At 39.9% G+C, this 22,451-nt stretch overlaps 1 protein-coding gene across 1 annotated transcript; it reads right to left on the bottom strand.

The window, feature by feature from the left end:
- Positions 1 to 1,438: 1,438 nt before the first annotated feature.
- Positions 1,439 to 17,947, bottom strand: TRIM58 (tripartite motif containing 58). The gene is made up of 6 exons (XM_049648964.1): positions 17,446 to 17,947; positions 13,466 to 13,561; positions 9,765 to 9,995; positions 7,002 to 7,024; positions 6,804 to 6,904; positions 1,439 to 2,612 (listed from the first exon to the last, which is right to left on the bottom strand). The coding sequence occupies exons 1-6, from the start codon at positions 17,866 to 17,868 to the stop codon at positions 2,023 to 2,025; spliced, it is 1,464 nt and encodes a 487-aa protein (XP_049504921.1). The 5' UTR covers positions 17,869 to 17,947; the 3' UTR covers positions 1,439 to 2,022.
- Positions 17,948 to 22,451: the final 4,504 nt, after the last annotated feature.

Genomic DNA, 22,451 nt, shown 5'->3' with positions numbered 1-22,451 from the left:
CTTACAGTAACATCAACACTCAGGTGTTACAGTAAGTTGCCAGCTCCTGTTTAATCCCTGATGATGGGGAAGCATGAGCTGAAACCCAAGGCATGAGCCTCTTCTCTACTCAAACCATGCATGGAAGAGGCCTAGGGCATTCATGGTCTATAAAATGTCACCAAGATGGAGATAAGAATACATTAATACCCCCATTTGGAAAGGAGAGATGGAGAGAGGAATTGTTTGCTTATGATCAAATATAAATATACCAAACATGAATGTATATAAATCTTTTTTAATGCAAGGATTCATCAATAAAGTTCATAGAGTCATTTGGTAATAGTTTATGAGATCATACCATTTCTAAAACTATTATATTTCATGATAGTCCTCCAAATGTAAGAAAAATGTCTGGAAAGAAAAATATTGAAAAATTGCAGAAGGAAAACTATGTTAATAATATTATTGGAAAGTAAGTGAAAGATTTTAGTCAAAGAGATCTCTCTGGAAGAGAAAAATACTTTAAAATTCAAGGTAGAGGGGCGCCTGGGTGGCGCAGTCAGTTAAGCGTCCGACTTCAGCCAGGTCACGATCTCGCGGTCCGTGAGTTCGAGCCCCGCGTCAGGCTCTGGGCTGATGGCTCGGAGCCTGGAGCCCGTTTCCGATTCTGTGTCTCCCTCTCTCTCTGCCCCTCCCCCGTTCATGCTCTGTCTCTCTCTGTCCCAAAAATAAATAAAAAAAAATTTAAAAAAATAAATAAATAAAATAAAATTCAAGGTAGAATTAAAGTGGAAGATTAAAATGTTGGCAGATTATTATCAAAATACTGTTAACTAAATTTGCCATTCATTAGTAATTGTTTGGCACTTAAACATTTGAATTTTAGCATTTGCCTCACAATTTTTTATTAGACAGATACAGAGAAATATAACAGCAAAGTTAGCCTTCAATGACTTAAGAATTTTGTTTGGAAAGTAGAGAGTATATGTTAAAGATAAGTCAAATATTATTAGCAGATCATCATAATCGTCATCATCATCTTTATATTGTATTTTAGTAGAAAGTTTAATTCAAACCAATCATATCAATCATGATCTTAAATATTTGCCATAGAATTCTAAGATTCATATCATTTTTTCCACATATAGGAACCATATTAAGTAGCTGAGACCTAAAGAGAAAGGTGTTGAGGTCTTAAACTAGTAAATGGCTAAGTTAAAGAACTAGTTGCATCAGAATTCTGAGAAATTCCTATTCTAAAACATGTCTCCAAAGATAAAGGGAAAATGGCAGTCTCAGAGGGGTGTGGTGTGGTAATCAGTTATATCAGAATGAAAGAAATGGATTCCAGAATCCAATTAGTCTCAGTACAAAGAGGATTCAAAGAGTAAATGAATGTAGTCATAGGAAAATTGAATAAAAAGAAATGGTCCTGAATTTGTTAATCTAGAAAAAAATGGAAGGCTGAACAAGAAGACGTAGAGAGAAAAAAAAAGTCAAGAGCAAGAAAGAGAAAAAAGTTAGAGATGGAGACAAACACACAGAAAGAATGAGAGAAGAGAAGGGAAATAAGAAGAGGGAGAAACAGAATTATAGATCTGATGCTGTATTGGACTGTTCTCCACCAATTTAGGAATTGCCATTTCTAAAAAAAAAAAAAAATGACATTTCTTATTCTCAATATATCGAAGGCTTGGAACAAAAGGATATAAAAATGAATGTGAAATTATAATGAATGAATAGAAATCTTTGTTTAACACCAGGTCCATTCACTTGAAGAAAGCCTCATCAAGAAAAGCTGTAGCACCACCTGGAAAGACTTGAGGAGATTGCTGCATTTCTAAAATTATTATGCTCTGTAATCCTCCTCCAGATGCAAATATTTCATATTTTCTGTTTTGTCCTCATGGAAAAATGTCCATAGCAATAAGGATTAAAGTGCTGATCTAAATGGGGACATTTTGGGGCTTAGCATATTTGCATCCTCCGGATTCCACTCCAGGAAAACTTGCTAGGCATAAAATTCTCAGGAACAGAATTTTAGGAATGATCATGTCCAACATTAGAAGCAGAGTAAAGATGACCCCTGGATGCCCAATTTTCTGACTCCACATCTGTCATAGGTGGCAAGGTAAGAGGAATCGTGTCACAGATGAAAAAGTAAGGTCGGAGAATACCAGAGAACAGTTGGTTGAATGTGTAGATGTAAGACCCATTTGTTACATTGTAAAAGGAGATTTCACCTGCTTCATAGTCCAAAAAAATCCCAATGCAGTGAGGCCGTTCCAGGTGGAGGAGAGGTACAGATGGGGAGGCAAGGACCATGTACTCATTTCCTTTCAGCAGCCACATGGCCCAGACTCCGTTCTCAGGAGAGGGTGTGGTCTCCCCCTTTCTCAGCACCGTCTCTCGACAGACACCTACACCCCACTCTGCTCTTTCTCCTACCATGACCTCCCAGTAATGCCTTCCTGAGGAGAAGTTCTGCAAACCCAGGACACAGGGCCATGTATCAAATCGCTCCGGGTTGTTGGGGAGATCCCTCCACAGCTCTCCGTCCTGCACACTGCGCAGATCAGCAGTCAAGAGGAGGCTAGGATGCGCTGTGACAGGGTCCAGCTTGACATCAACTGTGGGAAGAATTTTGTGGGACATATGAAACGTCAGAAAAGACAGGTGAAAACTTAGGAAGCCACAATATTATGGATAATAGTCCATAATACTCCCCATTTCTCTCTCTCTCTATTAACTCCTAGAGAAAGCGAAATAAATATTTTACCTTGCAGGTGGCTGACTATTTTCTTCATCACTCACTTGTGTATTCCTCAGTTACCTCTACATGATTCAGAACTCATTATTGCCTCAATAAAAACATAACCATTGATAATATGACAAACCATGTGCATGACCATTTAGATTCCTTTCATCTAAATTCAGAGCACTTGGGTGTTCTTAGGAAGATCTTCCGCATTTATTTATTTTTTCTCAAAATCCATAGGAAAATTTCATTAATTTGAAATCCACTACTTTCAAAGTTATGTTACTGTGGTAGGCAGAATTCTAAGATGAGCTCCATGACCTTCAGACCCTGGTGCTACTCTCAGGATTATGTTATGTTTTTTGAGAAGAGGAAGATTATCTGAGTGGATCTAATATAATCACACGAACTCTTAAAATGGGGATCTCAGCCTTACAACTGTCAGGACTACATTATGCCTATAAACTGAATAAACTTGGGAGTGGATTCTTCCCCACACTCTTCAGAGAAGACCAGCTTGGCCAACACTTTAATGTTGATCTTGTGAAACCATAAGGAGAAAAATTAGCTGATCCCACATGGATGTCTGATCTGTATAATTATGAGCTAATAAGCATGTGAGGTTTTAAGCAGTTAAGTCTGTGGTAATTTGTTATACACCAATAGAAAACCAATATTGATGCTGTGAAGTCCCAGTCAGATTGATGTGAAGTTTTACTTGTGCATGTGTGAAATCTCAGTGAAGAAGGAAGGATGTAAAATATTCAGTGTCTTGTCTTATAAATATTCAAAATAATAAATTTCATCAACATAGTTTTATTTTTAATATCATAATAACAAATACTATTCCAATGACCACTTCTAGTGATCTTGTGTTGAAACCCAAACCTGAGTTGGTCACATAAATAATACCTCATCTCTGCTAATGCATTTACCCACCGACGGGGTGGCCATTATCATCCCCACATTACAGCTGAGGAGACTCAGAATCAGAGCTTATGTGGTCTCTCCATATTCTAGAAGTCATAAATAACAGACTGAGACATGGTTTTCCATGGAATTGTGCTAGGTGTATGTGATGTATGTTATGTCTTTACACATTATTTCCCAGCCACCACACTTCCTTGCTCCATTTATAAGACAATAAATCTGTGACATGGTTTTTAATATGGTCTGTCTCCAATTCCTTCCCCAACCCTTCTCTGTTAGATTCAATTGCTCATCACGATATAACAACACTGTAATCAAACTGTCCGTGTCCATCTCCTCAGTGACCTCCACACTGATGAGTTCACCTTAAATTACTTCTCTGTAGCATTAATGCTGTTGAGAATACCCTTGTTCTGAAAAACCTCCTTTCTCTTTCTCAAAGACAGCCATCATCATGCTTTCCTTCCCTCTTTTCTCCTCACTCGTTCTTGATCCCCTTTCCTGTTTTCTCCTCTTCTCCATCACTGCCATTGGAGAAACCAGTGGTCTCAGGACCTGGACCTCTTCTTTCTGACTCAGCACACAATAGTTCTTGGGCTGGTTGGCTCACTGATTTAATTTAATTCCATTCAAATGCTTACTGACTCCAAATGCATATCTCTACCTTAGACCTTTCTCCTGAAACTCCATATTTGCAAAATCATTTGCCTACCTGACATGAAACTTTTGATATTTAATACTCATCACAAGATTGATATGCTCAAAACCCAACTCTCCTCCTTCTGCCTCACCTGCCCTTTTAACCATCAATATAAATGGCAACTTCCTTACACCAGCTGTAGAGATTTAAATCTTTGGGTCATTTCGGACTTTTCTCTTTCTCTGACAACTCACATCTAATCCAACAGCAGATCTTGCCAGCTCTACCTTCAAAATATGCCAAGATTCTGTACACACCTCAGCACCTCCAACAGTACCACTCCGATCCAATCCACAATCATCTCTAATGGAATTATTGCAAAGGCTCCTAATTGCTTTTCCCACCTAAAGCCTTGCCCCTTTGCATTTATTCTCAGTGAAGCATACAGAGTGAGCCTCTCAAAACATTAATATAATCATGCTATTCCTCCATTCACAGCTTTTTATTGACTTCCTGTTTACTCAAAGGTAAAGCATCCTGCTCACAGTGACCTGTCCATACCACCCTGTGCTAATTGGTCTTGTCTTGGCCTCTCTGACTCTCCCTTTGTTAATTCTTCCCCAGCTACAAAGACCTCATAGTTACTGAAACACATCTTCTATATTTCTGTCTCAGGCATGGGCACTCATCATTTCTATTGCCTGGAATGTTTTCTTTCAGATTAGATACCTGCTGAGTTATCCCTGAAGGGGCCCTCCTTTATTGTCAAATTCAAGTTTAGATGCCCTACCCCACGAACTTCTGGCTACCCTTACCTTATATTCTGTATAATCTTCTAACATTCTGTGTATTTTGCATAATTTAAGTAAATATTTACAACACAAAGTTATGGATTTGTAGGATTTTTTGTTATTGTTCAATAATATATTTCAATACTTAGAGTAGTGAGTGGCATAAATTCATTTTATTGAATTGATTCATTAATTATTTAATTCAGTAAAAGAAATGGGAATATTATGACACTGATTATGAGAGTTTAATAAATTGTAACAATTCATGCAGTTGGTATATATTAATTTTCCCATCATTAAGCAGGAGCAGGACTGGTAATATGGGTTTTCTCAATATGGGTCAAAGCTGTCTCCCTGTAAGTAGTGAAACCAGTATTTAGCCACAGTTTGTTTTCATTGCTGCATATAACGTGAATTTTAAAAAATAAATACAGTGGTACCTGGGTGGCTCAGTCAGTTGAGTGTCCGACTTTGAGTTAGGTCATGATCTCATAATTTGTGAGTTCGAGCCCTGCATCAGGCTCTGTGCTGACAGCTCAGAGCCTGGAGCCTGTTTCAGATTCTGTGTTTCCCTGTCTCTCTGCACTTCCCCTGTTCGTGCTCTGTCTCTCTCTCTCTCAAAAATAAAAATAAGCATTAAAAAAACACAAAATAAAAAATAAATACAAATATTGAATCTATATTGTTTTAAAGAACAGAATAATCAAATCTAACAGACAAATTTATGTCACCACAGTTATTCATACACAAAAGTAATTGATTGAATATCATTGGCTCCTCCTCAAGTGACAGATAATAAATCAAATCCCGGGGCGCCTGGGTGTCTCAATCAGTTGAGCGTCGGACTGCGGCTCAGGTCATGATCTCGAGGTCCATGAGTTCCAGCCCTACATCGGGCTCTGTGCTGACAGCTCAGAGCCTCGAGCCTGTTTCAGATTCTGTGTCTCCTTCTCTCTGACCCTCCCCCATTCATTCTCTGTCTCTCTCTGTCTCAAAAATAAATAAACGTTAAAAAAAATTTTTAAAAATCAAATCTCTTATTTGATGTACCTTAAGGCTTTTATATTGGTTATTTTTCTGCTTTCAAATATCATTCATTTAGTTTTCCAAACAATAATACATTTTTCAGCATTTTATAAACAGGGAAATGAATATTCATTGGAACTAATTTTACTCAAATCACAGTTAATAAACTAAGAACCACACTTTCAAGTCTATATTGTTCTAACTAAATGTAGCTAAAATGTGTTAGTACCTCTGATATTTTTTATAATTATACACATATCCCAGTTTTCTTTCTTCTGAACAAAGTGTTCTCTCCCACCCACCCTTATAACTTGGCATGGCCATGTGATTCACTTTACTTAATAAAATCTTTAGGGAAGCCAGTGTTCCACTGTAGTGTGGTTGCCTTTACGAGCAGTGCCCAAATCACCATAACCGTGCCCTTTCCCAAAGCTACCAGCAACAGAAAGGAGGTTGGGCTCTATCTGCATGGCTCCCAGAGGGAGATGAGGTGAAACAAAAGCCTTCACAATCCAGAAAGAAGCCAATGACATGATTTAAAAATAGCCCTTTACTGATTTTAGTCAGTAAACTTTGGGTTCTGTTTGTTTCTGCAGACTGACTTCTGCAGTAACACATTACAAAAACAGCCAAACCCTGGGCTCCATAGTTCTCCAAGCTCAAAGATGCAGCCTACCTTGGAACTTTCTCAACATTTCCCTCATCCCAGGGATGTGACACATTGTCTTCAGCTCCATGGGGATGTTCTCCAGTTCCAGCTGCATGACATCCTTACTTCTGAGAAGGACACAGAACCAATAATTCTCAGTAGGACTTATCAACCACCTTCCTTGTCATCTCCAAACCCATTCCCTGATTCAGAAAGTAAACATACCTGCTCAATACTTCTCTCACACCCTGAAAGTAAAAGAGAAATACAAGCAGGTGTGAGTCAGCCCTCTGAACTGCTTTTGACAGATTGGAAACAAACTATGAACATCTCTTTAGGAATGATCAGAAATAATTAACTATGAAGACGAAAATAGAGGAGACATGAATCTCTCTTAACCAAATCCAAAACTTGGCTGTTGACTTTTCTCATGAATTTTAACATAATAGAATCAGTTTGCCTCTATTTGAATAGAATCAGACTACACAAAGTTTAGGTTAACTCCTATGATATCAACCAACTTAATTATTTTTTGAATTGATAATTCTGACATTTGGATATTTTAATAGAGAAATACATTCTGGTAACTAATGTGGATGAAATGAAGGTAAAAATAGACCATAAATGTCTCCAGAATTCATTTGAGGGATGATGAAAGGTATAGACAAAAAAATATTACTCTCAATGTCTCTAAGAAAACCCCAAATTCCTCACTCGTTGAACCAACCTACCATAGCTACGAACTCATATGGAAGTAGGTTTACTAACTGGATAAAAAAGAAAGTCATTAATCAATAGCAACATTTTATCTCAAAGGAGATTATTTAAATAAATCACCTGCCTTAAATTTTCCTTTTCCCTCTAAAAAATACCCACGTAGTAGATAATTTTCAGAAGGCATAAACGCAGGGAAATAATTACTTTTTATGGGACTGGCAGGCTTTGGGGAGTGAGAGGGTAAAATGCCGCTTACTGGTACTGAGGAAGAAAGGCAAAGGTGGATATAACAATCAACATAAATAATTTTAGAATATATTCTCCCTAAGATCTGTACTATAAATCATTTTAACAACTTTTGGTGCTAATAAATGCTAGTTTTAAATTGTGTGTTTTGTGGGGCACCTGGGTAGCTCAGTCGGTTAAGTTTCCAACTTCAGCTCAAGTCATGATTTCACGGTTGGTGAATTCAAGCCCCTCATCTGGCTCTGTGCTGACAGCTCAGAACCTGGAGACTGCTTCAGATTCTGACTCCCTCTCTGTACCCCTCCCCAACTTGTGCTCTCTCTCTTTCAAAAATAAATAAATGTAAAAAAAAGTAATGGTGTGTTTTGAGATATAGTAAGATAAGATGATGAATATTATTATTGAAAATGTTAAGGGCACCTGAGTGGCTCAGTCGGTTGGGCATCTGACTTTAACTCAGGTCATGATCTCACAGCTTGTGTTTTTGAGCCCTGTGTCGAGCTCTGTGCTGACAGCTCATAGCCTGGAGCCTGCTTTGGATTCTGTGTCTCCCTCTATCTCTCTGCCCCTCCCATGCTCACACTCTGTCCCTCACACAAAAATGAATAAACATTAAAAATATATATAAAAATTAGAAAAAAGGAAAATGTTAAACTTTCTGTGTATATTTACTGTCTGAAATTCAGAAAATTAATTCCTTTCTCATACTTAGTTTGCTCACAAGGAAATGACCATAGTAATAATAATAATAATAATAATAATAAATTTTGTGTAGATACAGATATATTGAAGACAAAATGAATTAAATTATACAAAATAAATAAAAATGCATTGTAAGTTCATTCATTCAATGACCTCCCCCAACTATGTAACCAGTGCTGTTTATTCATTGTACTTGTAAACATTATATAGATAGTTAATATGAATATTTATTTCATGGTACTTTCAGTGTCTGGAACTAACTCAGACAAGGTGGAATCTGTGGGTCAGTGGCTAAGGGATGATATGAATTACTTAGTTCAGAATATCCTGATGAGTCACTGGGGATGAGACAGAATGAAATATGCCCAGAAATCTTTGACTGCAGTAGATTCTATCATGATAATATGCGTACATTAACAACAATGACTTTCTCAGTTCACTTGGGATTTTGATGACCTCCTGGAGGGTTAAGAACAAATATTTTTTCTTGTTATTTGTGTCTCTGCTGTATAATCCCTACTGATTATAAGGAAACTGCACGAAACCTACTGAATCCCTCTTCACTTTGCCTGGAATAGGCATGCAATATGGACAAGGAAATTAGTGTTTGCCATAAGATTTAACAGGAAAACTTCAAGCTGAAGAAGTTAAACCATCATTCATATTTTCAGCTCTGACATTGAAATGGATTACCAAAGACTTTTGGAATTGGCCATCACTGAAATACAGCATATCATCATTGACAGATTGACTATGAAGTTTTAAGAAGTGTTTTTCATGAAGCCCCTGGGTGGCTCACAGTTAAATGTCTGACTTAAGCTCAGATCATGATCTCAAGGTTCATGAGTTTGAGCTTGGCATTGGGGTCTGTGCTGACAGCTCAGAGCCTGGAGCCTGCTACAGATTCTGTGTCTCCCTCTTTCTGCCCCTCCCCTGTTCTCTCGCTCTCTCTCTCTGTCTCTCTCTCTCAAAAAAAAAAAAAAAAAAAAAGGTAATGTTAAAAAATTTAAAAAGAAGTGTTTTGCAGGAAACATAGCATAGATTGTCCATTTTCTGGTTAACCTTATAGGTAAGATACCGAATTAATTTTACTTTTTAAAAAATACTTAAACTTTTCTCTCTACTATGACTATTTTATAGAATTGTGTAGGGTCCGTTCTCATTCTGATGCTAGGACTTCGAATTAAGGTGCCTCACACATACATTCTAGGGTGTCCTTTTGCTAAAAAGCATGAATGACTATGTGACTTGTCTCTGAAAGTGGCTATTTGTCCCTGTGGTCTGGCACTTGAGCCTCCCTGTGCCGGAGGCGCCCAGGCTTACCTCCAGCAGCCCCAGAGCTGGGCGTTGGAACCTCTCCTCCAGCTCCTCAGCCAGCTCCTTCAGAGCCCTGCTTTGCTGCCCCAGAAGGTTCTTGCTGTGCCGCAGTTTCTGCAGGGTGGCTCGCTCCTCCTCCTCCATCCTCCGCAGCTGGAGCTGCTCCTCATGGGCCAGGAAGCCACGATACTTCTCAAACTCCAGCCTGAAGCGCTGCCTCTGCATCTCCACTTTTTCCTGGAGTGACACAGGGGATCAGAGCATCAGCAGTAGGGGGCACAGCGTCTGGCTTCCCCATACAGGTATGGGACAGTGAGGCTGGAGGCAATGTCTGTGAATGAATGGGCTGCATTTTAACAACATGCAAGAACCAGAGGCCACTAGAATTTGAGAAGACAGTTGGATTTGGGTTCCCATTTTGCCATGGAGTTGGGTGCAAGGCACTTTTATAGGCAAGTTTTGGTGCCACATTTTAAATATGGGGAGAGGCACCTGGGTGGCTGAGTTGATTGAGCATCCCACTCTTGATTTCGGCTCAGGTCAGGATCTCGTACTTCATGAGTTCAAGCCCTGTGTGCTCTGCGCTGACAGCATGAAGCCTACTTGCAATTCTCTCTCTTCCCTTCCCCCACTCACTCTGTCTCTCTCAAAATAAATAAACTTTATTTAAAAAAATAATAAAATAAAATATGGAGAGAGGCACCTGCATGGCTCAGTCAGTTGAGCTTCTAACTCTTAATATTGTCTCAGGTCATGATCCCAGGGTGATGTGATTGAGCTTGCTGAGCATGAGGCCTGCTTAAGATTCTCTCTCTCTCTCTCTCTCTCTTTCTCTCTCTCTCTGGGCACCTGGGTGGCTCAGTCTGTTAAGTGTCTAACTTCGGCTCAGGTCGTGATCTCACGGTTCATGAAGTGGAGCCCTGCGTCAGGCTCTGTGCTGACAGCTCAGAACCTGGGGCCTGCTTCAGATTCTGTGTCTCCCCCCTCTCTGCCACTCCCCCTACTCATACTCTGTCTTTGTCACTCAAAAATGAGTAAATGTTAAAAAAATTTAAAAAAAGAAAAAGATTCTCTCTCTCTCCCTCTGTCCCTCTCCCCTGATTGTGCCTTCTCTCTAAGATAAAATAAAACATAAATAAAATATGGGGAAACAGGTGTATGGTATGGGAATTAAAATTGGATATCTATTAAACTGCTGAGCAGAATGACTAGCAAGGAATAGTTGCACAATGAAATTAAAATACATTATTATACTATACATAAAATACATTATAGATTATTACACTAGAGGGACATCTGGGTGGCTTAGTTCCTTAAGCACTGGGGTCAGCTCAGGTCATGATCTCAAAGTTGGTGGGCTCAGGCCCTATGTCTGGCTCTGTGCTGACAGTGCAGAGCCTGCTTGGGATTCCCTGTCTCCTCCTCTCTCTGCCCGCCCCCCCCACTTGCACTCTCTCTCAAAATAAATAAATAAACTTAAAAAAAAAAGAGCCTGATTTTAAAAAAAAAAATAGTCACTAGAATGAGAACAGGGTGGAAATAACTTATGAAAAGAGCTTACAGAGACCTAGATTTGTAAATGTGAAAAAGAGTCTTAGAGAGTAGAGATGTGAATATTACTTAGTAATATCGTAATTGTGAAACCTAAGGCTAACATTCTCTGTATAGCCCAGAAGTAAATAAATGATTGTCAGGCCATTTACTGCAGAGTTGACTTCAGGAAATTAATACTGATTTCCACCCAAATCTCACATCTACATTTTTTAAATAGACCTAAGGAATATACTTTGTTGCAGCATTATTATACACAGAGACATAAATTTTATTCTCTTCATACTGATATGTGTAAGACTAGCTTTAAACTGAGTATAGGAGGCAAGTTAACCTCCCACGGTCTCTCATTTTGGATTCCCAGGCTCATTGCTAAACATTATAATGCCTTGGTTTGATTAAAGGGCATAAGCTATCACTTTTTATTTTATTTTTTTAATTATCATTATTATGTTAGAGACAGAGAGCACAAGTTGGGGAGCAGAGCAGAGAGAGAGGGAGGGAGAGAGACTTGGATTATTAGCCCAAAAAGAACAAAAATTATCATTAAGTATTTAACTACATGTAACTACATACATTAACTATATATTGCATAGCAAGAGAAAAAGATAAGACTCAACACAGAAGAAAAATGTAGCCTAAATGGTCCTTATGGAAATATCTGTCTGAGGATAGTGTATAAAACAAAAATTTTAAGAAAAGAGTAAGGAAAGAATTAGAAAAATATAGGAGCACCTAATGGCTCAGTCCATAGGTGAAAGAGCCTTTGACTCTTGATTTCACTCAGCTCAAGTCATGATCTCACAATTTGTGAGTTCAAGCCCCACGTTGGGCTCATCACCATGCTGACAGTACAGAGCTTGCTTGAGATTCTCTCTCTACCTCTCTTTCTGCCCCTCCCCCACTGTGGTGTGCATTCATGTGCTTGCTCTTTCTCTCTCTCTCTCTCTCAAAATAAATAAACTTAAAAATATAATTAGAAAAATTATAGAATATGATCACAGAATAAGGGTTATTTGGAGACAGAAAAATAATAGAAATACTCTATAAAATAAATCCTATATATGTTATATATTATTTACATATAACTTCTATGTATAGTTTCTCAATCTTGACCCTAATGATATCTTACCAGATTATTCTTTATTATGAGTTTCACATTATTATTATTTTTTTTAAATGGGGCGCCTGAGTGGCTCAGTCAGTTAAGCATCCGACTTCAGCTCAGGTCATGATCTCAAGGTTAGTAGGTTTGAGACCTGCATAGGTTCTGTGCTGACAGCTCACAGCCTGGGAACTGCTTCATATTCTGTGTCTCCCTCTTTCTCTGCCCATCCCCCACTCACGATGTATCTCTCTCTCAAAAATAAACATTAAATTTATTTTTTTTTAATTATGAGTTTCCATGGGCTGTCCTGTGCTTTGTATGGTGTTTAGCAGCATGCTTGCCCTTCACGCATGAAATTCCAGTAGCGAGCCCACTCCCCCCCCCCACCGAATTGTGAGAACCAAAAATACATATATTGTAAAATATCCTTTAGAGGGCAAAATCACCGCAGATTGAAATCACTGTGTGTGGTATGTGTGTATGTGTGTATGAAGAGTTAAGTGAAAAAACTGATGAACTGTAAAAAAAAAAAGGACATATATATGAATTACTGAAAAGAGGTGAAAGTTCACATTATCTTCCTATCTGTAAGATGATCACTATTAGCTATATTTCATATCTATCAATGCTGCGAAGTATTTATTATGCCATTCATCCTATATACATATATATATACATATATATATATATATATATATATATACATATACACACACAAATACATATATTTTAAACTAGTGATGATAGTATGAGACTCTTTTCTAGGTATTAGGAATAGAGCAGTAAATTATAGTAAGATTAAGATCAGTAAAACTCTCTATTTACAATTTGGATTGGGGTACTATTAATAGAGATAAAAAGAACACACATACCTGATGTAATTTGCGGGGATGGGATGACCCAGGATGACACTGAGATGTTTCCCAAGAGCAAGTATATAAATGGAACAAAAGTAGTGGAGCAGGGAAAATGGTTGAACAGTAATTTAATGACCCAAACTTGGATCTTTTGGAAAAGCAAGCCTCCTGAAGTTCCAAGAATCTCTTACCTTCCAAATGATAGTTTTCTTCCCCACATTGACCTCCTGAGTCAAGGCCTCCTCCATCTTCTTTCTTACCATTTCCAGGGCCCTCTGGAGCTTTACCTGTTTGGAAAGATACACTGAACCCATTGTATATGCCCTATTTCAGTACCTGGCATCAACTGGGTTAACCAGGAAATACAAAGATCAATTAAAACAGGCTTTAGTGAGCACATAAAAATGTTTAACCTCATTAAGGATTAAGTAAAATATAAATATATTTTTAAGTATTAATGCCAGGTATAATTAAATGTTTATCTAAATATATGTTCATTGCAGCATAATTTAAAATAGTAGGACTCTCTTTCCTTTGGGCTGTGGACATACCATCCATATTGCAGAAGATCTTGAAGCTTAGGGGCCACATGAGCCACAGCCATGGCTGCACTGGGAAGCACAGAAGCACCCAGGAGGCCAGGGTAATGCTGGCCTCTTGAATCACCATAGTTATCAGCCAACCTCCACAAATATTGCCCAGGTTACTTTGGAAAAGGTGGTATGAGACATTACCACTTAAAGAGGAACCAGAGTGTCTGCCCTACTGTTAGCCTTGATAAATAGTGGACACATCAGTGAGCAGACACCGGGAAATGCTGTGAGAAACAAGACTGGAGCTGCCCCTATCACTGAGGTGGTATGATCCGGCTACTACAAAGTTTGGGGAAACAGAAAGGTCCCAATACAGTCTGTTGTGGAGAAGGTCAAATTCCTCAGCAGAAGAGCTGAGAAGAAGATTAAGGGTGTGGTGATGGGGTGTTGGGAGGTTGCATCCTGGTAGCTTGAAATGCTAACAAGTGCTTTTCAAAATAAATAAATTAAGTAATAAAATAAAATGAAATAAAATAAACAAAATAGTAGAATTGTAACTTCAAGTGTCAACAATAAGAGAGTGAGAAAAATATATTTTATATTAACATGATGGAACTAAAATAGTGTGTTGCAAAATACTGAATGACAAGAAATATTCACAACTATAAAATAAATTGAAATAAGTGTATTTTATATAATACACCACCAATTTTGGAAAAAAAAAAGTACTTGCAATGGATATATAAAAACTAGTTAGCATCAAATGTTCAGTAGACAAAATTGCATCTTAATTAGTGCTTGGTTGAAAGTGTATACCTTTTTTTTAAATAATCTGATTTAACATTTACTTATTTTGAGAGAGACAGACAGAGTGAGCAGGAGAGGGACAGACAGAGAGGGGGAGAAAGGATCCAAAGCAGGCTCCGCACTGACAGTAGAGAGCCCAATGTGGGGCTTGAGCTCATGAACTGTGAGATCATGACCTGAGCTGAAGTTGGATGCTCAACTGACTAAGCCACCCAGGCACCCCAAAAGTGATGTTATTCCTTGTATCTATATATTTAAACTTCTTAAAATTATTTATTGATTTATAATAAGAAAATTGTTTATTATTATTTGGTCAACTGAAACCTTGCAAATTACTAATGCTTAAATGAAAAGAAGATAGAGAATGTCATAAATCTTATGAGGAATTAACAAAAAAAAACCCCAGAAACTATATCTCCTTTCAACCACTGCTAGAAATAAACACATACATTTTATCTACAGAGAACACCCATAAAGATACACAATATGCATATTTTTAAATTTGTCCCAAGTCATTCAATAAATCTTAGGAAAAATGGGGGGGGGGAACTCTTTCTAAAGCCATTTAATAAGTCTTAAACAACAACTGACTTTAAAAAGAGACTTCTATAATCTTATCCATAGCACTCTACATAAACTAGCAGTAGAATTTATGGAAACGTTTGACAAGATGGGGGAAGTGGCATTGGTTTTAGTGTTTGCAAGAAATAGAACTGTGACACTGAGAGGAAAGCTCCCTTGGGCAGAAGAAACTGTGAGCAAAAGCAAGGAGGGGAAAAAGATGTGGCCTGTTTGGGGACCACAGTGATCAGGCTGGTTTTGTTGGACCTCATGGTTGGTTAAGACAAGAACTGTGGAAACAGAAGTTGGGGCCCTAGAAAGTCTTGACTGACAGGTGAAGGAGTTTAAAAGATATTTATCTGGCATTTAATTAAGGACTACTGAAATATAAGGAACTTCTTGAGACATATTACATGCAATCAAGTTAGATTGAGGTAACTTCTGGATAAAAAGAAAGCAGGGACAACATGCTTCAAAAGTGTAGGTAGGAAGTAGCTGGCACCTGAATTTTGTAGATGACAACAACAAAAAACAAACAAACAAGCAAACCAACAAACAAACAAAAAACTAAGAGATATTTCTAGGTATGTCAACAAGGAAGTTGAGGTAAGAAATGTCTCAAAACCTTAATTTAAAACAAAGTTAAGGGGCACCTGAATGGGTCAATCGGTTAATCATTCAACTTTGGCTCAGGTCAAGATCTCAGGTTCCTGAGTTTGAGCCCTGAGTCAGCTCTTTGCTGACAGCTCAGAGCCAGGAGCCTGTTTCAAATTCTCTGTCTCCCTGTCTCTCTGCCCCTCCCCTGCTCATGCTCTGTCTGTCTCTCTCTCAAAAATAAACATTAAAAAAAATTTAAAAAGTAAAACAAAATTAAAATAATAACATTATTATTATTTTAGAAATTCAATGTTTGCAAATTATTTCATTGTGATAGTATTCAGTTAGACATGTCAGTAGATTAAAGATGACTTTGATCTCCTTTGTGGTAGTAGCTGTTCCAGATGTTGCGAATTTAAACATGATCGGATGGGGTGCCTGGGTGGCTCAGTCAGTTAGGCATCCGACTTCAGCTCAGATCATGATCTCACTGTTTGTAAGTTTGAGCTCTGCATCAGGGCTCTGAGCTGACAGCACAGATCCTCCAGGCTCCAGCACAGAGCCTGGAGCTGTTTCAGATCCTCTGTCCCCTCTCTCTCTCTCTCTCTGCCCCTCCTCTGCTCTCTCTCTCTCTCTCTCTCTCAGTCCCTCCCTCAAAAATAAATAAGCATTAAAAAAAAAAAAGACATAATCAAGATATGTCAAAGAACTCTTGAAAAGCAACAGTAGGGAAAATTCTATTAGAGTTTCACAGATGCCACTTTGAGGGCCAAATACTCCAATACAAGTCCTGTCTGCATTGAGGATGCTCACATTATCAGCTGCCAAATAGGTGTTGAATAGAGACTGGCCTGTGTGCTTACCTACTGGACTCTTACTTCAGGGTACACATGCATCTGCAGGGTACACATGCATCCAAGTGATCAGAGCTGTGTACTCACAGACACTATTCTTAACACGTGTCCAAACCCCGGCATTGTTTTGGTGACAATATTAATCAACATAGAAGCATTATGAAAAACCAAGGCATTATACAACTGGGAGTTATTAAGAAGTATTTAAAATAAAGACACACACCTGTAGCCAAGAACCAATTGGATAACACAACCCTCCACACCAGAGGTCTTGCTGTTGGAACCAGAATGTCAGCATCAGCAAGAATAAAACCAAGAGAAGGGGCACCTGGGCGGCTCAGTCAGTTGAGCATCCAACTCTTGACTTGGCTCAGGTCATGATCTGAAGGCCTATGGGTTTGAGCCCCACTAGGGGCTCTGCACTAAGCCTGGTTGGGATTCTCTCCCTTTCTCTCTGCCCTCTCCCCTGCTCTCTCTCTCAAAATAAATAAATAAACTTAAAAAAAAAAAAGATGAAACTAAAAAGCTAGGGAAGGCTTCATGGGAAAAAGGACAGTCTAAAATAAGGGTGCATTTGAACTCCTGAATAGAGGTCCCAAAAGGGGGTTACTATAAGGCAAGGAGACCGAACTTGAATGTGGGCTGTGAGAGACAGGATGTGGGAAGGGCACAGATCAGGATGGTATCATGTGGGTTTGTCCCTAGGGTTTGTCACTAACACCTGTGGCTCAGTCCGCTCGGATGTCTGGGCCGCATTTGCAGACTCGCAGTGGGGGCCTCTCCACGTGCGCTTTGCAGGGTGCGCACAGGGACTCTCACCTGGTAACACCGAGCTGCCTCTTGCAGAGGCATGGTGTGGTGACTCCTGTGTTCAGCAGTGGTGTCACAGACCCAGCACAGTGCCTCCTGGTCCACTTCGCAGAAGAGGGTCAGTTCCTCGCAGTGCTGCGCACACAGGCGCACTCCCACCGGCCCCGCGCCGAGCCCCAGCTGCCGCACGCTGTCCACCAGGCTGGCCAGCTGCCGGTTGGGCCGAAAGCTCTCCAGCCCAAAGGGGCCCCGGCACTGCGGGCAGGCATAGAGGCCGCCCTGCGCGCTGTCAGACTTCTCACAGAACTCCGAGATGCACCTGAGGCAGAAGCTGTGGCCACAGGCCACGCTGACCGGATCCTGAAGGAAATCCAGACACACCGGGCACCTAGCCTCCTCGCGCAACCGCTCCCCAGGTGCCCCAGAGGCCATGGCAGGCTGGAAGTCGCCTGGCCCCGCTGATAGCAGCGCTCTCTTCCCCAGCTGCGCACGCTATCTGGGCCAGTGCTCTGGCACAGAAGGGAGGGACTCTACAGCGTCAGAAGATGCAGGCCCAGGAAGGGTTTTATCCACTGGCTCAGCTCCAAGAGTCCAAACCAGCCACTCCCTGGGAAAAGTCATAGCTCAGACAACCCTCAGTTACAAGGATAAAATTAACATTTTAACATAGTGTTTAATAATGTTAACCCTGGCCTCCTGGGAAACTGAACATTTCTAACGGAATCCCTCACACTGTACCTTAACGGAGCCCCTAATCTCATGTTTTCACTGTCAGTGCATTTGGAGAATGGCTGAGCTCCTGCCTTTCGTTACTTTCTGAACTATTCCATGGTCTCCTTATCCTTATAAGACATAATAAGTTCTTAAAATATGTTCCAAACTTTAATTTGTCTACTCCCATTTAATTAGCTCATGATAAAGAAATGAGTAGGGGAACCTGGGTGGCTCAGTCTGGTAAGCACCTGACTCTTGATTTACGCTGACGTCTTGATCTCTGTGTTTGTGAGTTGTAACAGTGGGTGGCGCTCTGCCCTCCCAGCACAGAGACTGTTTGGTATTCTCTCTCCCCACTCTGTCCCTCCCCACTCTCTCTTTCATTCTTTCCCAAAATAAATAAATTAAAAAACAAAAACAAAAACAAAAAAATGAAATGAGTAGATGAAGTAGGCTGCTGTGCAGATGTTGCAAATGTGTGTAGGATAATGATAGGTGTATAGACCAGCAATGATTCGGAACATAAGTATCTGGCATAGTTCAATGAGGGTCCCATAAGGACTGCATACTTGTTATTACTGTTGCAAAACTGTAGGCTGAGGCTTTCCTCAGAAGGAATAATTCAAGCAGAGTCCATCAGTGCTGCTCCTTCACCTCTGAGATGGGGAGACTGAGAAAGAGGCATAAGGAGCAAGATAATTTGAAGACAGGATATGATGCCACTCAGGATAAGCATGGTGAGGCCATTAGGTCATCTGGAAGGTGGCAAATACAGGGAGTGTCTGTCACTGTGCAACATGTAATTTCCATTCTGTGGAGTTTGGAGTGATGGTGGGTATGCCTGGACCTAATTATCTGGTCTCCCTCAGCACACGTGTGTCAGTAGTCAGAGTCTCAGACACAAGTGTAAGAGAAAGATATAACCGGCATCTCTCAAGGAGCCTTAAGACACGTCATGAGCACTCAGGCAATTACAAAGAACTAACTAGGAGAAAGGATGTTCACCCATGCACAAGAAGATAATAGAGGACTCTGAACTAGCCTGCATGGTTGGGCTGTAGCCCTCAGGGAGTCTCTGAGCTAACAACTGAGGTGTGAGTACAAGCAGAAAGCAGGAAGGGAAGCCACACACAGAGGACACAGGGTGCACAGAACTGAACTGTATGGGAGGGAGCAACATACACCACCTGACAGCCATCCAGGCAGGCTGGTATGTGGGACCAGATGACGATGAGTGGCTGCCGATAAGGTCCCAGTGAGAGGCTGGGACACATGACTCAGGTGTTTGGGGCTGATGTGAGGTTTGTGTGTCCTTATTCTAAGGATAAGTTCTTAGCCTGAAGTTTTGGTGGTGGGCAGGGTCTGAAAGGTTTATCTATCCAGAGTATCGGTGGATAAAAAAAAAAAAAAAAAAAAAAAAAAAGATTCTTTGAGAACAAACAGATGCAGGTATGAGCTGAACAACAGAGATGTGGAGTTAGAAAAGAAAGCAAAAAACAGAGGGCTTCTCGCTAGAAAAGCAGACCCTGGCCCAGGCTGAATGAGCTGGTTATTTTTAAGAGCACCAGTTAGGGAAATTCTATTTTCTAGCTAACGAGGTTTAGATAAAGCCAAGTCCACATTTCTGTGCCAAACTTCCTCTAAAATATGAGGACATTGTTAGTGCCACTCATACAGGACTGTTCAGAGGATCAAATGAATTCATAGATACCACACATTCAGGTCACTCTCTGGCAGTAAGTATATTTAATTCAAGAAATAGCAAAATAGCAAAGGGGTGCGCGGGTGGCTCAGTCAGTTGAACATCCGACTTTTGGTTTTATCTCAGGTTGTGATCTCATGGTTTCCTGGGTTCAAGCCCCTCATCGTGCTCTGTGCTGGAAGCATAGAGCCTGCTTGAGATTCTGTCTCTCTCTGTCTCTGTCTCTGTCTCTGTCTCTCTCTCTCTCCTCTCTCTGCCCCTCCCTCACTAATGCACATTCTTTCTTTCTCAAGGTGAATGAATAAACCTAAAGAAAAAAAGAGAAAAGAAAAGTAGCAACATAAATGGAAGAAGCCTGGTGAGACACTTTAAGCACATTGAAATAAGGAGGTTGTTTGTTGTTGTTGTTGTTGTTGTTGTTTTTGCAAAAGGTGGGGGGTTCTGGTTTTTTTCAATGCTGTGTCCCCTGGTACCTTGAAGAGTGATTGGCACATTTGGACACTCAGTAAATACTAATTGAATAAATAATAAATGAATGAACAGAATCAGTACAGTTTATCTTAGAAGATAATGGATGAGGGAATTTCAAAGATGAAAATATTATGTCAAAAGTGAGTTCCAGGGTGCCTGGGTGGCTCAGTCGGCTGGGTCTCTGACTCTTGATTTTGTCTCATGTTATGATCAAACCATGAGTCGGGATGAATGTGGAGCCTACTTGAGATTGTCTCTCTCTCTCTCTCTCTCTCTCTCTCTCCCTCCTGCCCCTCTTTCCCAGTTGTGCTCTGTCTCTAAAAATGAATAAAACGAAAAAAAAAAATTAAAAAGTGAGTTCTATATTTTTCTAAAGTTTACAAATATTAGTTTGTTTGTTTTATTTATATTCCTGAGACTCTCAGTGATGCTAGAAACTTTTGCATTTTATTGGGAGACACAATAAAACAATATATTTGCTCAAATGTATGGATGAATTTGTAACACAGCTCACTTGCGTGTAGATTTCCTAATTCTTAGGAGGCTTAGAGAAGCTTGCTGGCTTCCAGTTTAAGAATCACAGTGGTTTTCAGAAGGGTGAGGCATAGTAAGTGAATTGATGTCAGATGGCATTTCTTCCCACTGATTCTAGACTAGCAGCGTTTAAGATCTGTTTTGTCTCCAGACTTGTTAGCCTAGGAATGAGGTCTGTGCCTTCATTGCTGTTAGAAAAACACATTCCCTTGTACAGATAAATTGTGGACTGGATTATAATTTGATTTCATTGTAATTAAAATGCTATGTGAAGGGACTCCCTGAGCACTGTCTTATTTAATAGGGTTAGTCTAACTTAAATTTGTATTTTCTCATGATCTTTCTTCTAAGGTGAATAAAACACCTCTGTGTGTTGATACAACCATATTTTGGTGAACTCCTCTCTTACTTTGGGCTCTTTTTCAGGTTGCATAGCTCCAAATGCCCTCCCCAAACCTCACTAATATTCCTTCTCTAATTCTCTCCATTTGTGTCCTGCCATCTCTAACAATATGGGGTCCTCCACCTTTTTAGTATTCCTCCCTAATCACCTTTCCTAACTTCTTAGGCATAAAAGAAGGCTCTCTCAGGCATCCATATTTTCTCCCCCAGCTTGAGTTCTATGTCCTTTCACCAGGACTCTCAGCCCTCCCTGGTCATACCATTTGCCTCAGCTCTGGGGATTCACTATCTCCTGGACCCAAGCTCATCCTACTCCACAGGAAAAAAAAAAAAGTGCAAACCTCAAAAGCAACAGCCACTGACACAGCACATTACTTCCTGTTTGTGGCTTTTAAAAGGATCTTGGTTGGTTTTCATTCAGCAGTTACACCCTGCATTTTTGTGGTTCCTTTTTCCCCAGAGACCACATTGGTGAGTCATTGAGCTAACATTTTCAAATGTCTTCTATGGACACAGCCTCAGTTTTCCTAGTTAGGTAAGAGGCACCTGCATCCAGTGTGCCTCCGTGTTTTCATGGAAGGAATCCAAAACAAAAAGAAAAGTTGAAGTAGAGAAGTTTCCTCATGACTATAAGGGAGAACCAAGGGTACAGTGGGCAAATGCCACCGCTTGGCCAGTTTCACACACACATGAGCTCTGTCTGTGCTTGTTGACAGATAAAGACTTATGTAGTAATGTTATATATATTTTTGTTAATGTTTATGACTTTTATTTTTGAGGGGGGGGGGTAGTGAGCAGGGGAGGGGCAGAGAAAGGGAGACAGAGGATCCAAATCAGGGTCTGTTGCAGGGCTCGAACCCATGAACTATGAGATCATGACCTGAGCTGAATTCAGATGCTTAACAGACTGAGCCACCCAGGTGCCCCAGTAAATTTATATTTAAAAAGTGACTTACATTATAATTTTCTTGTAATTAATTTGATGTATTGAAGGACAAAAATGTATCCTGTTCATATTTTTATTCCAAAGTCCCTTCACTCTGGGTTTGCCCAGAGTAAGGGCCCCATGTAGCTTCTGGAATAAAATAACAAATACAATGTCCCAGGTGAGATATGCAATCTTTCTCTGAAAGAAATGTTGTAAACCCCATCCATATATTAGGAGATATCTGAGATGGGAACACATGCAGGG

The sequence above is a fragment of the Panthera uncia genome (assembly GCF_023721935.1).
Source record: "Panthera uncia isolate 11264 chromosome A1 unlocalized genomic scaffold, Puncia_PCG_1.0 HiC_scaffold_17, whole genome shotgun sequence".
Lineage (NCBI taxonomy): Eukaryota > Metazoa > Chordata > Mammalia > Carnivora > Felidae > Panthera > Panthera uncia.
Note: the sequence above shows the minus strand (reverse complement) of the source record. Positions and strands in the feature narration are given on the sequence as shown.

What these genes read in the sequence shown, in the direction of transcription:
- TRIM58 (XM_049648964.1), bottom strand. Translation starts at nt 17,868, where the DNA reads ATGGCCTCTGGGGCACCTGGGGAGCGGTTGCGCGAGGAGGCTAGGTGC. An exon ending in AGGCAGCTCGGTGTTACCAG is followed by an intron (nt 13,562 to 17,445) that starts GTGAGAGTCCCT and finishes CTTTCCAAACAG; the next exon opens with GTAAAGCTCCAGAGGGCCCT. An exon ending in GTGAGAGAAGTATTGAGCAG is followed by an intron (nt 6,905 to 7,001) that starts GTATGTTTACTT and finishes TGTCCTTCTCAG; the next exon opens with AAGTAAGGATGTCATGCAGC.